This window comes from the organism of the source record quoted next, unplaced genomic scaffold, assembly GCF_019419815.1.
Source record: "Pyrus x bretschneideri cultivar Hongxiangsu unplaced genomic scaffold, Pyrus_bretschneideri_v1 Contig33, whole genome shotgun sequence".
Taxonomy (NCBI): domain Eukaryota; kingdom Viridiplantae; phylum Streptophyta; class Magnoliopsida; order Rosales; family Rosaceae; genus Pyrus; species Pyrus x bretschneideri.
Window position 1 is genome coordinate 1316380 of NW_025999646.1, and position 13354 is coordinate 1329733.

At 37.6% G+C, this 13354-nt stretch overlaps 2 protein-coding genes across 3 annotated transcripts; both read left to right on the forward strand.

Annotated features, from left to right (window-relative positions):
• The first annotated feature begins 223 nt into the window (after window positions 1-223).
• Window positions 224-7786, forward strand: LOC103944094 (protein SCAR3). 2 transcript variants are annotated; one of them, XM_009354497.3, is made up of 9 exons: window positions 224-692; window positions 2067-2230; window positions 2903-3026; window positions 3205-3337; window positions 3885-3952; window positions 4085-6731; window positions 6853-6951; window positions 7273-7380; window positions 7482-7786. In XM_009354497.3, exons 1-9 carry the CDS (start codon window positions 538-540, stop codon window positions 7518-7520), a joined length of 3537 nt encoding a protein of 1178 aa, XP_009352772.2. In that variant the 5' UTR covers window positions 224-537; the 3' UTR covers window positions 7521-7786. The 2 variants fall into 2 exon arrangements, with proteins under 2 accessions (XP_009352772.2, XP_009352773.2); XM_009354498.3 differs by having other exon boundaries at window positions 6856-6951.
• Window positions 7787-11705: 3919 nt separating this feature from the next.
• Window positions 11706-12590, forward strand: LOC103944095 (dof zinc finger protein DOF1.5-like). Its single transcript, XM_009354499.3, has one exon. The coding sequence runs from the start codon at window positions 11793-11795 to the stop codon at window positions 12282-12284; it is 492 nt and encodes a 163-aa protein (XP_009352774.1). The 5' UTR covers window positions 11706-11792; the 3' UTR covers window positions 12285-12590.
• The last annotated feature ends 764 nt before the right edge of the window (window positions 12591-13354 follow it).

Below are 13354 nucleotides of genomic sequence, written 5' to 3' on the forward strand. Positions count from 1 at the left end.
CTTTCCATCACGCAATTTTCTGTAGCCAGAATTGAAAAAGATACAAAACCAGAAGAACCTAACGAAATTCCACTTTTACCCTTCATATTTTTGAAATGCATCAGAGTTCTCAAAGTACACTTCACCATGTAATTATATCAACACGTAAGGGTATTTATGGTATTTCAACAATGATTTCTCTATTGCACCCAAAGAATGGCTTGCAGAGTTGGCAATGTCGCCTCTCCCTTTCTCATTCCAAACGACACAGAAACACTCGCACTCACAAATCAGTCTCTCTCTGTCTCTGTCTCTCTCTCTGTCTCTGTCTCTCTCCCTCTCTCTCGCCCTCGGCAGTTAACCTGCTTCAATTCAATCCCACCACCTACTCTCTCTCTCCTCTCTCTCTCTCTCTCTCTCTCTCCAATTCCATTCCTTCATTCATTGCAATTTGCGTGTTATTTGAAAAGCTTGAAGCCTGCTTGGTTGCTATGAAAACATATTCTCGGATTTTCTGAGAGCAAGAGAACATCAGCTGGAAGAGTAATTAAGCGAGAGATGCCGCTGGTGAGGTTTCAGGTGCGGAACGAGTACAGCTTGGGGCAGCCTCAGCTGTACAAGGAGGTGAACAGAGAAGATCCCAAAGCTGTGCTCGACGGCGTCGCCGTCTCCGGCCTCGTCGGGATCTTGCGCCAGTTGGGTGATCTTGCCGAGTAAGTTTGCCCCTTCCTTTGCTCCAATTTTACTCAGGCAGTTCATTTCTCACCACCCTTTTGCATTTTCTTCCATTTTCTGTGTATTTTTGTATCTGGGTTCAGCTCATTCAATCTAAAGTTTACTTCTTTTGGCGTTGAAGTTCTGTTGAAGTAATGCAATTTGGTAACTTTTATAATTTAGCAAATTGGGTTTTGCGTAATGGTTATTATTTTTTGAAAATAGCTGACAAATCATTGGTAATTACATGTTCTTTTGGATTAGTTGTGGGATTATATATTACAAGTCGTAAAGTTGGTTTTTTTTCTTCTTTCTGCGTTATATGGGGATTGGCATGAATTATCACCTTCGCAAGGCCATTAAGTGTTTTGAAAATGCTCTGGATCCTGAATCTTTACAGGTTTCTTTGATTTTGGTGTTTTTATCACTGCAAAATATGGTAGCCTTGTGTTACAGCTATTTTCAGCGTAATGTCAATTTGGGGTGCTACCTATGAAGCACGGATGCTTTAGTTTGGTCGCGTTTCCGTATACTTCATCGGATACGATACTCGTCCAATACTCCCGGATACTCGCCGCTTATGAGTTTTCGGCTTTTAAGATACCGTTACACTTTCAAATGAGAAATTAAGAGGAGAACATTAATAGGAAACAAAGATTTAGTTGAAAGTTGATGAATACAATGAGCTTGCCTCTAATGGAAACAAGGAATATAACTCTCACACTTGAATGAACTTGAATTTGGATGTTTTCAGGTTAAAAATATGTTCTAAATTATATATTTTTACTGTCGTCTCTATGACGTATCATATCCTAGTTTTAGAGATTTTACGTAACGCTGTCGTATCATAGGGTGCTAGTAGATTTCTCGCTAGCTCTTGTTAGTAAAATGGAATGATTTATCATGGTAATGGAAACTTAGTTACCTGTTACAATTGAACTTTACTTTGGCCTGTTTGGGTACATTTGGATGCTGTGAGATTGAGTTCCATATCATTTAGGGTAGTGGACCGGTATTTCGGTTCTTTTCAAGCGAAAATGGCACTAACTGCAATAAGATCCTTTCCTTCTTATGTTTTATTAACATTGGCAACAAGAGACTAAATAAGTTTAAACTTAATTTGCCCCCGGATATGAAATTGCTTGAAAGTTATTTGTTGGGTGGAGATTCCTATCTCCTGTGCTTAGTGGAAGTTCCTCAGGTTGGTGAAAGGCCAAAATGTGAATTTTGGATCTTCGGTATAGGCTATCAAGTCTGAAATGTATAACGCAATAGGTTGAAGCTAGTGATTATTCTATTATAATTTATAACAACTGTTTGTATACATATAATAGTAAATGGTACTAACTTAGAAAGTAACTTAAAACATGTAGGTTTGCAGCAGAGGTCTTTCATGGCTTGCAAGAGCAAGTGATGACTACAGCTTCTAGAAGCCATAAACTGATGGTTCGTGTGCAACACATTGAAGCTGCAGTTCCTCCCCTCGAGAAGGCTGTACTTGCTCAAACAAGCCACATACATTTTGCTTACACCAGTGGTATGGCTTTTGTTTCTCACCTTTATGTCTGTATATCATATGCCAGCTATTAACAACTATCAACAGGTGTCGTTCACTCTTGTGCAAACTGCTCGGAACTTTTGTTAAATAAGCTGCAGGTTCTCATAAAATTCAATACTGGTGATGTAATAACTTATTTTATGATGTAAAAAGGGAATTATCTATGGTTAGTTTTAGCTACCACTATCATTCATTACATATTTTTGTATAGGTTTGTTTTTGCTAACCATTTAAGAACTAGATATTGAAGCCGAAATCCTTAAAGGAAAGTCTAGGAAGATAGAATTATATTGTTTTGTAATGAATGATAGTGGTAGTATTCTTTTATTGTTTTGTAAACAAGAGAACTGCAATTTTCTTAGAAGTGGGTTATTTTTTCCATATACAATCTTACGTTTAAAATATCTTGGAAACCTTGGATAACACTACTTACTGACCATAGCGGCAAATCTACACATATTCTGGGACAGCATTATATATACTCTGAATTTTGAGGGGATTACTTCACTACAAACCTTTCATAATTGACCTTGTTTCATCTGTTCTTTATTGTGGGTATTATTTTGTTATATACTCTATAGTCCTTATCCCATGAGTGTGACATCATTATCCTGATAATTGAATCATTAATAGAAAGCAATTGCTTTGCAGGTATACAGTGGCATCCTCGTATTCGAAATGAGAAAAATCATTTCATCTACAATGACTTGCCTCGTTTTATTATGGATTCATATGAAGGATGTCGGGATCGTCCACGTTTGGATTTACTGGACAAGTATGATTGAAATCTTTACCTTAATTGGCTTACATTTTGTGGTTAAATTTTTTTATTCACCTTAATTGGTGTACAGGTAGTGTGGTTAAATTTTTTTTATTCACCTTAATTGGTGTACAAGTGGTTTAAAATTTTATAGTAACTGGTACATGATGGAATTATTTCCTTTACTGTTCAGATTTGATACTGGTGGCCCAGGATCTTGTTTGAAGAGATATTCAGATCCAACCTTTTTCAAAAAAGCATCTGCTATCCCTGATGAAGAAAATGTTGAAAAAGTCCGAAGGTCTAGGAAGGCTCAAAGAAGCAAGGTATGCACCAACCTTTTTCAACGGCTTCATGTGCATCCAAGTTATCACTGTCAGAAGTGGCTATTTAATAGGGTATCAAAGAATGCCCAAAGCATAAGTTGCAACCTATTGCCAACCCATCTTAACCGGTTTCTATTAGGTTTGGTTTTGGGTTTTGAAAAGTCACAACCTGGTAATCTCCGGTCGGTTCTGACTGGAGCCCAACCTAAACCATCCCAAATCTTGCCCACTCTTAGACATTAGTGCTTCATCCCAAGCAGAGAATCTGTATTTCTTATTTGAACGAACTTTGCTTATGCTTTCATATGCAATATTGTGGATGAGTATGGCTCCAAAGTTTTCTTAAGACAGATAGATGCAAGCATATTTTATCATTGTTAAGATAGTGAAGTGCAATGGCCTCTCACATCAATTTCTTCTTGATCAGAGTTTGATTTTCTGCTATCTGTAATCTGTATGTAATGTTTTGTTGGATTATTCTATCTTCTAAGTACCTCAATGGTTCTGTCACTTGGGATTTTTCTAATTAAAATGTTGAAATGGACAGAAGAAAAGAGGATCACAACGTAAAGGAGATGTATTGCGTGGTGCATCAGCATCTAATCGCAGTAGCAGGTATCCTATATGTTTACACACACATATGCATACATAGAGGAAGTCTCTAATTAATGCATAAATCTATAAGTAACAAGTGGCTCCCATCTTTGACTAAATGGAACTAAATACTTATGATGTCTGACCATGCAGAATGCAATATATTTCTCCTATTGTAAATGGGCAAAGCTCGTCTTCTCAAACTGCCTCCACAGCCGACGTGGCATTGAAATCTGACCTGGGGGACAATTCCACTTCTTTTGATTCAAGAACTGAGTCGGGATATATTGAGTATGCTGCCCATCCAAGTTCCTCCATGCAAGGCGAAGAACATGAATCCAAGGAATCACCTACTTCTAAATTGGTGCAACATGTTGATACTATTGATTCTGTCTCACCTGCGGATCCAACTGGATTTGTAGATGATAACTCTCCTGGAAGTTCATTACAGGACCAAGTTACCTCTGGTTCATCTTGTGTTAACTGGGATGAGAAAACAGAGATAGTGGATCGGAAATGTCAACAGAATGGTATAGATGAAACTACAGAGACGCATCCAACAACAGATAACTTGGATGCACATGAAGCAGGAGCTGGTAACTTTAGAATTATTGAGCGAATGGATGCCCTCTTTGATGATGAAAACATTGTGGAATCAATCTCGAGCGGGAACCAGACTGATGAAATTGAAAGTGAACCAGACAATTTCATGGATGCGCTTAACATCATTGAATCAGAATCTGAAACCGATCTTGATTGTCAAACAAAACGAGAAGTGGAACATATTGCCTCTGTTGTCAACAATGAAGGACCATACGGTGTGCATGAGACTACACGCGATTGTTCGGACGATCAAACTCCAATTTTTGAATCTCATACTTCAACGTCTTACATTTCCTCCGAAGTAGAAGTGCCGACAGATCTGCCAAACTCAGCCTTGTTAGAGAGTCCCATACATAAGCAGGTGCCTCAGATAGACATGGAACCTTCTAATCCAAACCACGCTGTAGGCACCAATAGAGCTGACATTTTTTATGGTTCAAGGTTAGAATCTGTTAGTGGTGATTCAGTATCCTCTGGCTCGGGAACTACTAACTTGCAGGATAAGACCATAAGCAGTATATATATTCCTCAAGAATCTCCTGCTGACGTTTCCAGGAGCAGTTCAACATCTCCTTCCTCTGGAACCGCTAACGATCAGGACAAGACCATAAGCAGTTTATGTGAGGCTCAAGAATCTCCTGCTGACGATTCCAGGAATAACTCAACACCCTCTGTCTCTGGCTCTGGAACTACTAGTGTGAAGGATAAGATCACAAGCAGTTTATGTGAGTCTCAAGAATCCCCTGCCGACATTTACAGGAATAATTCAATAAATTTCTGGACAAATGGTGGCCTATTAGGACTTCAGCCATCAAAACCTCCTGATTTCAGCATGTCAAGTCCTATAAGTCAAGATTCTGCTAACAGAAATCACACTGAGACAGTTGATCTCTCAAATCATGCTTACAAGCATATAGTCGATGAGCTTGAAAGCAAAGATAGTCCGTTGGTTGAGAATGCTGGCAGTAATGATAAGGATTTGAGTTCTAAATGCTCCATATCATGCTCTGAGAATCAAGATGATGGCATCTCTTTCAAGAAAATACCTAACGGATTTTCACCCACTGAGTTATATCCAAAACTTCGTAATATTGGTGATTCTCATACGATAGAACCTGGGACTGTGTTGCCAGTTGCTCCGTCCACTTCCAATGAAGCGAATCAGGAGAAAGAGGAAAACTCTTCTTGGGTTTTTGGGCTTGGCCGTAGGTTACTTGTGAATGATTTTGGTCGAAAAATTGCACTTGTCCATGATGACGGATCTGAGCCTACTCGTTATTCAGATGCTGGTGTACTGGACCAGAGAAATGAGCAGCAGAGAGTAGAGTACCAAGCATTTCCTGAGACATCCGTCAGAGAGCCATTTGAGGATGGAATTGGTGTTGATTCATCTCCTTCTTCACCACCACTTGAATATATGAAAATATCTTTTCATCCCGTAGATGGCATTGAAACTTCCATACTCAAACTGAAATTATCTGATGGAAATCAAAGCCATGAAAGTGCAAGAGACATGTTTCAGTCATTTCAGTTGATCCCAGAACCTGCTGTTCCTCTGCATGAATTTGTTTCTGATTCTGACGATGATACATTCTGTAGATCATCTGCATATATATCAGATGATTGTCATAGCCATCTCTCTGAATCGAATTCTGAACAATGGGAATCTGGTGAAACTCTAGAAAGAAATAACCATGAACTATATGATGGTTTATGTGGAATCTCATCAGAGGAGCTATACGATGGTTTTTGTGAAATCTCATCAGAGGAACATATATCCACCTCCCCAGTACTAGACGGAATATCCCATAATGCCACTTATGGTGATGGTGGAAGTAAAAGTGTGCACACTGAGAATGGTCTGGAACATTCTCTCTCTGATCCTCTACTTGATCTTCCAAGTTTCAATGCTTTAGAACCTGTACTTCAGCAAGAAGCAAAAGATGATTCAGGTCCAAAGGATCTCCCTGGTTTGAGATGTTCAGAGGATTATACACCAGGATCACCACCTCTCCCTCCAGTGGAATGGCGTGCTTCAAAACCATCCTTGAATGTTGCAGAAGAAAAATATGTATTCAAAGGTTTTAGACATGCATTAAATGCAGAACTTTTGGGGTCTGTCACCCTCCAGCAACCTAAGCCAGCACCAATACAGCAACAACAAATGAATGAGGATTCCATTAAACCGCAAGACAAGGTATCATGTATTTTAGTTCAATCCTATTATTTTAAGGCATGACAGGTATTCAAATAGGAATAGTGGCGACTGGCGAGTTGAAACTGAGTAAGGACATATTATCAAATTCTTCTTGCTGCAGCAGGACCACCACATGAATGGACAGAAAGATGCTGATCAGGATCTAAATGGCAAAGGGATAGACGAAAAAGAAGATTTCCTGCAACAAATTAGAATAAAGGTGAGTCACCATTTTTTCTTGTCATTTGCCTGCTTTCCAAGTAAAAGTTACTTTGTGTTTGTACTGGAGCGTTTCATGTTCGTATGTGAAATGTGCATCAACATGCCAAATCAAGATTTTTCTCATCTCTTCTGCTGCCGCAGATCCATAGCTCTATTTACTTAGAACATGCCTGGTTGTACTAAATCTTGATAGATTGACTTCATCTTGTAGTAAAGCTTTGCTTTCATCTGTTGCGACCTTGCAAACTAGACTAGAGTAGATTAAGTAACAAAGAAACTATTGCTAACTTCGTGCTCGTTTCTTGTTATGTCCTTCCAGTCATTCAACCTGAGACGCACAGTGCCAGCAAAGGCAGCCGCCACCCCAGCACCTGCCGCCAATGTCAAAGTCACCGCAATTTTGGAGAAAGCAAACGCCATTCGCCAGGTTCCCCATTGCCCTGTACCTCTTTTCTTTCCTTTGCCTTTTGTCCATTCTCATTATTTGCATCACAGCAACCAAGTTGACATTTTATCAAAACTTATCAGGCTGTTGGGAGCGATGACGATACCTGGAGTGACACTTGATTCAGCCGCGGTTTGTGCCATCCCAGGAGAAGCAATCCACAAACTTGGCCGAGGCTGTGTTAAATATGTGTGAATAATTTCAGTTTCTTTGTGTAATTAGGTGTAGGGGCCAACGCCAATCTTGTATCCATCCAGTGAAGTATTTTGATTGATTCCTTCAGGTGGAAAGATGAGATAAGTTGTTGTCCGGTTGAGAGTACATGATCATCTTTACATATTTGAGGCAATCGTTTATACAAAATGCCATAAATGCCTGATTACATACATCGATCTATTCTTCTTGTACTGATTTTATTTTGAGAAGGCTTTTTATCCAAAGCGGTTCGTAAGGTGGTATAATTTTTCACTCTGTCCTGAAATTAAAATCGATAGGAGTGGTTATTGAGTTTGTCCGTCGTCAAACTTTTTGGTTATTATGTAAAAAAATCTTGGTAACTTAGGATAAAATGACAAAATATTCTCAATTTTTGTCAAATCATTTTGGCTCGTTGTATATTAATTTATTAAATTAAGGGTATTTTTGTTATTTTGTTTTTTATTTGATAGAAATTTTTCGTTGCTGAATCAAAATGATTGATGGTAGACAAACTCATGGACCACTTTATTGATTTTAAATCTTATGAACTAAAATAAGGAGTTATGCTAATCTGAATTGACAGAATTTTCACAGAAACACCAGAATGATTTATTGTAGAAGAACTCATGATCATTTTTATCAATTTTTATTGTCAAGAATCAAAGTAACAAGTTATATTAATCTTACAAATCATTTTGGCTAAAAAGTTTATGTTATTGCCATTGGAACTTACATGGTTTGTGGACAATAAATACATTTTTTAAAGAAAAATCCTAATTTTCTAGCTGGCATTGCAGCCAACCGGCACACTGAATTCAATATTTAATATATAAATGAACAACGAACAGAAGACATTTTTTTTTATCATTGATTAAAGCAACTTGCTTACGGATTAAAAACGTGCTTACGAATTAAAAAACCCTAACAACAAAGCAACGAGCTATGCTTAATGCTAATCTTTCCAACTCACACTAGATTAGCTATATTTTAAAAGATATAACAAGAAGGGATATGTGATTAGACATTAGAGGACATCTCTCTTCCCTTAAAGAGTGACAGATGTGCGATGACGAATTAACTAAATTAAACGTTACTCAATGGGACATGTAAGAGAGGAACTCGAGTAGTGTTGTCTGACTAAGACATGATTTGACACAAAACACATAGAATATCTTGTATTTCTGTGAGAAGTGTTTTATGTATGACGTGGTTGGACAACCCTATTCAAAAAGGTAAAGAAGGTAAATTGGAACTAATTAATGGAAGGGTTCCTAATGCCAAACGTGGGGAGTAATTTTTGGCTTCCAAAGTAATTGCTTGTACGTGGAAATAAAAAATTACTCCCCATGTAATCAAGCCACAAAACGCCTAAACATGAGAAAGTGGGGTACTATAACCAAGCAACCTAATACCCACTACACAGAACATGGAGAAATAGGAGAGTGGGACTTGGAGTTTCAGACTTCAATGCTTATATAAAGGTCAATTATCTCACTACAAGGAGATGAAAAATGTATAAAGTTATTATGAAATTCTCCTGCAAATATCGACGCTCAATAACTTGAGCGTCGTAGTGTTTTCTTACAAGTACTCACTCGTTTCCTTGCTCTCTCGTTGATGGCAAGCGAAGATGGTGTCATGTTATTTCGCAACAGAATTACAAGGTTACTTGCTGGAGAATTTAAAGGATGAATTTTTCTGCTCCAACACTGTCAAATACAAATTACGTTGGACTAATTAATGGAAGGGATTTTATCATGAATGGTCTCTGAAATTGTATAACTCCTCATTTTAGTCATGAAGTTAAAAATCAATCAATTTAGTCCTTGAAATTAGTTGCCACAAATCAATTTGGTCCTTATGTTCAATTTCCGTCCATTTTAGCATTAAAAGTGGTCACGTGGACTGAAAATAATGAATTATGCCAATTTTAAAGACTATTTATAATAAAAACACTAAATGAAATAATACGAACATGCAACTTCTAAAATCGCTATAAGAAAAGAAAAGAAAAGAAATTCTAATATTACTCCGCTGATGCTTTTTTTATCTTTACATGCACACAAGAAAGGCAGTTTTACCCCTAAAAAAGAGGTACCCCAACCATAAAAATGATGCACCCAAATCACTTTGTTCTTTACATATCCCTTATTCTTTTGATTAAAAGGGACTTTGGAAAGCATCATAAAGAAAAATTTGCATGCATTTCATTCCAAGTAAAAAGTGTTGGAATTGTGCTACTTTGTCTGCATCATACAAGTTAGAAAAAGTGTTGGAAATGAGGTTCTTTTTTTTGCATAAACTAATTAAAGATTCCTTTATTAAAGAAATCCCATTTTCGCATTGCTTTTTATGATAATTCTCCGAGAAATGTTAATGAGACTTTCAAAAGTAAGACTTTGCATGTAGATCTGCCACCCTATCCTTTTGGCACAATATTTTATAATGTTACTACGAAAATTGACATTAAATTATAAAATGTCAGAGAGTCCCACTCTTGAAAGAATCCCCTTAACATAAAGCTGCCCTGGACCACAAAGCGTACAATGTCAAGTGTGATGAAAAGGAAGCAACAAAGTTAATCATCAAATCCATTGAAACCCGAAAAGATGGCTTTGAAACAAAGTGTTCAGCAATAACATTAGATTATTAGCACAAGTATCCCACTTTAATGACAATAACATGCCTTAAACATCGCCTAATTGATATAAAATTTCACAAGTGATCTCCATGGTTTGTTAAAGTAATATATATGTAAGACACTCACCCCTCCTAGGAGGCATATGTGCTAGCTCACTGCTGGCAGAATTTGGCAGGACAACAAAAATTATTCAAGGCATGTATATGTGCATAGTTTTTCTCTTTTCTTCCAAAGGCATGTGTGTATATAGTTCTATTCATTATTATTATCAGTAGTAGCACTTATTAGTATAGAGGGTAAAATAGAACTATCTTCCAACATTGAAAAAAGAAATATCATCACAAGTGAGAATAATCTCACCCAACAGACCAATAATTAGTTCATACGCAAAAAAATTGCATTTGCCTTGTAACATAAAACTATCATCAATTACTTAAAGTCTTTACCCTTTTTTTTTTTTTAAAGATTGAATGATCTTGCCTTGCTCAACTACAAGCAAATTTCGGTAACGTCGCCTGATTAGTAGCTTTCACACTGCATAAGATCACTGTTAGATAAAACATTAAAATAAGACTAAAAAATACAGATGATTTCATGCTTTTGTGAGAAATATATTACGTACGAATAACATGATTGGATAACCATGACAAGTTTTTTGCTCGTTTATTGGACCTTTACTATCGATTCAATATCCAACAGATAATCATTATAGATCTTAAAAGTGATTACTGATATACATATCCGGGTGAAATATACTGTAATTGGCACCTTTGATGTCATGTTAGCACCATACCGCAAGTGCCACTGAGAGCAAAAGGGCACAAATTACAAAAGCGGGGGAGCATGCATGCATGTTCAAGACCCCTTGTTCTCCACCCATGTTTGCAAGCTATAGCTTTTAGGACCACCTAACTAAAATCTCTCCTTTTCCTCTTTTCTTCGAAAGTTTGATTTATATTAGTTTTCCACTTATAGAGCTTCACCAGCACTGCTTACAGTTGCGAGCTAATTAGATGTCGCATTGATATTATTTATATGTTTTTAATCAGCCAAAAGCAAAAACCCTAATGCATGAAGATTTCTCAAAAGCAAAAACACGAAGCACTTTTACTTTATCGATTTTTTTCTCCATAAACTTTTTTAGGGTAGAATATGTACACAGCTACAACTTTCATTAGCGAGACATGCTTTAATCGATCTCTTTACGCTTCCCAACAACTTCTAACACTTTGTACGCGACCTAACTGGACGGAACCCACTTCTAGACTTCATGATGATGACGTGGAGTAATGATGTGGACAAAAAGCTCACCCTCAACTTTTGTCAAAACCACCTGCCCAAGCTCTTGGCGGCTGTCAAATGGATTTTTACATACAAATCCGGCTTTTAATTTAAGCACTTTTATCCACTCTCCTCGATCTATAAATACATAACCACTTGCAGTAGCACACCACCTTTCGTTAAACCATACAAAGTGTATGTCGCTCAAATCATAAATCATCTCTCTCTCTCTCTCTCTCTAGCTTTTGTATTGTTCTCTCTGTCAAAAAATTCCATGGCTCAGGTTCAAACCGGCCAAGATGTTCATGGAATTAAGCTTTTCGGGAGAACGATTACACTGCAGAACAGATCATCACAAGTAAAAGAAGAACCCAAAAAGGATGAACAAACGGTGGAGAAGCGGCCTGATAGGATCATACCATGCCCAAGATGCAAAAGCATGGAGACAAAATTTTGTTACTTTAATAACTACAATGTTAACCAGCCTAGGCACTTCTGTAAGGGCTGCCAGAGGTACTGGACTGCCGGCGGGGCCCTACGGAACGTCCCCGTGGGGGCTGGTCGACGAAAAACTAAGCCGCCTTGTCGGGGGCTGGCCGGGTTACCGGAGGGTTGTATATATGAGGGTTCAGATGTGGTGCACCAGTTTGAGTTAGATGGGGTGGTGGAAGAGTGGCATGTGGCGGCGGCACAAGGCAGTTTTCACCAAGTTTTCCCGGTGGTGAAGAGGCGGAGGAGCGGCTCAGGTGGTCAACCATGCAGCTGAATCATCATATTGTCCTAATAGAAATTTCAAGAAATCGAAAGAAAAAAAAAAGTGTATTGTGAATTAGCCTAATGGTATTTACTGACGTGTATATGTACAAATTGCGATCTATCAATCTCTATATACTAACAACAACAAAAATCTATTAATCCCTATATAATTAATATGTGCATGGAATTAAATATCGATCGGAAAAGAAAAAAAAATCACAAAAATATTGTGGAATCGAACATTCGAACAAAACCATGCGAATCTGCAACCATAAATAATATTTTATGTGGCATGGAACGGTTGACCATGTACCAAGTGGATGGATAAGGTTGGTTAAGTGAGCTCAAAACTTAAAACATGGACGAGGTATGAATTACAAGCTACCGACTTCTTGTTTGTCCTTGCTACTTGCTAAACTAAAGGAAAATCAGTCAGTTATTTGACCTAGGAAAAATGGAAGAAAACTCGGTCAGTATATAGACCATGAACCGTCCGATCCCGGCTCCTTACAAAGGTATGAGACTTCTTAAATTTTAGCCTCATTTGTTTCCTCCTAGTCTCACTTAATGTGAAAGCTAATCTAATTAGAAAACTTTACCGAAAATTCTCTCAAATGACAAGTGTGGAGTAGGGTGAGAAAAGTGATTGAGAGTAAAAAACTCGAGGAATATAAGCTTTTGATCAAAGTGATTTTTTTTTTTTTTTTAACAAATAATATATCTAAATTAAGGGGAAGGGGTGAGTTTAGCCTCACAATGGGCTAGTAATAATGTGATTCAAATTCGTCTTTGGTGAGAATCAAACTTATGACCTCTCACTTACAAATGAGGAGGAATATCATTAGACCGTAGTACTAGATTGCAGCTTTTGATCAAAGTGATTGAGCGTGTTGGAAATAGTAGTAATAGGGGAAAACATTATTTTTATTTCAAGGATTTCTCTGAATAAAAGATGGTCGCCAGATGTGAGTAGCTCCATCACTGAGGAACTTCTTTGTATGCAGGTACATTGTGGTTGATGGAAAAAAAAAAATATGTATATTCCTTTTTCTTTGGTAGGATTAGGTCAGATGTACATCT

Excerpts from the sequence above, each read along its gene's own strand:
- LOC103944094 (XM_009354497.3), top strand. The coding sequence starts at position 538 with ATGCCGCTGGTGAGGTTTCAGGTGCGGAACGAGTACAGCTTGGGGCAG. Across the intron at positions 3,953-4,084 it reads GCATCTAATCGCAGTAGCAG|AATGCAATATATTTCTCCTA; the intron begins GTATCCTATATG and ends CTGACCATGCAG. Across the intron at positions 7,381-7,481 it reads AAGCAAACGCCATTCGCCAG|GCTGTTGGGAGCGATGACGA; the intron begins GTTCCCCATTGC and ends AAAACTTATCAG.
- LOC103944095 (XM_009354499.3), top strand. The coding sequence starts at position 11,793 with ATGGCTCAGGTTCAAACCGGCCAAGATGTTCATGGAATTAAGCTTTTC.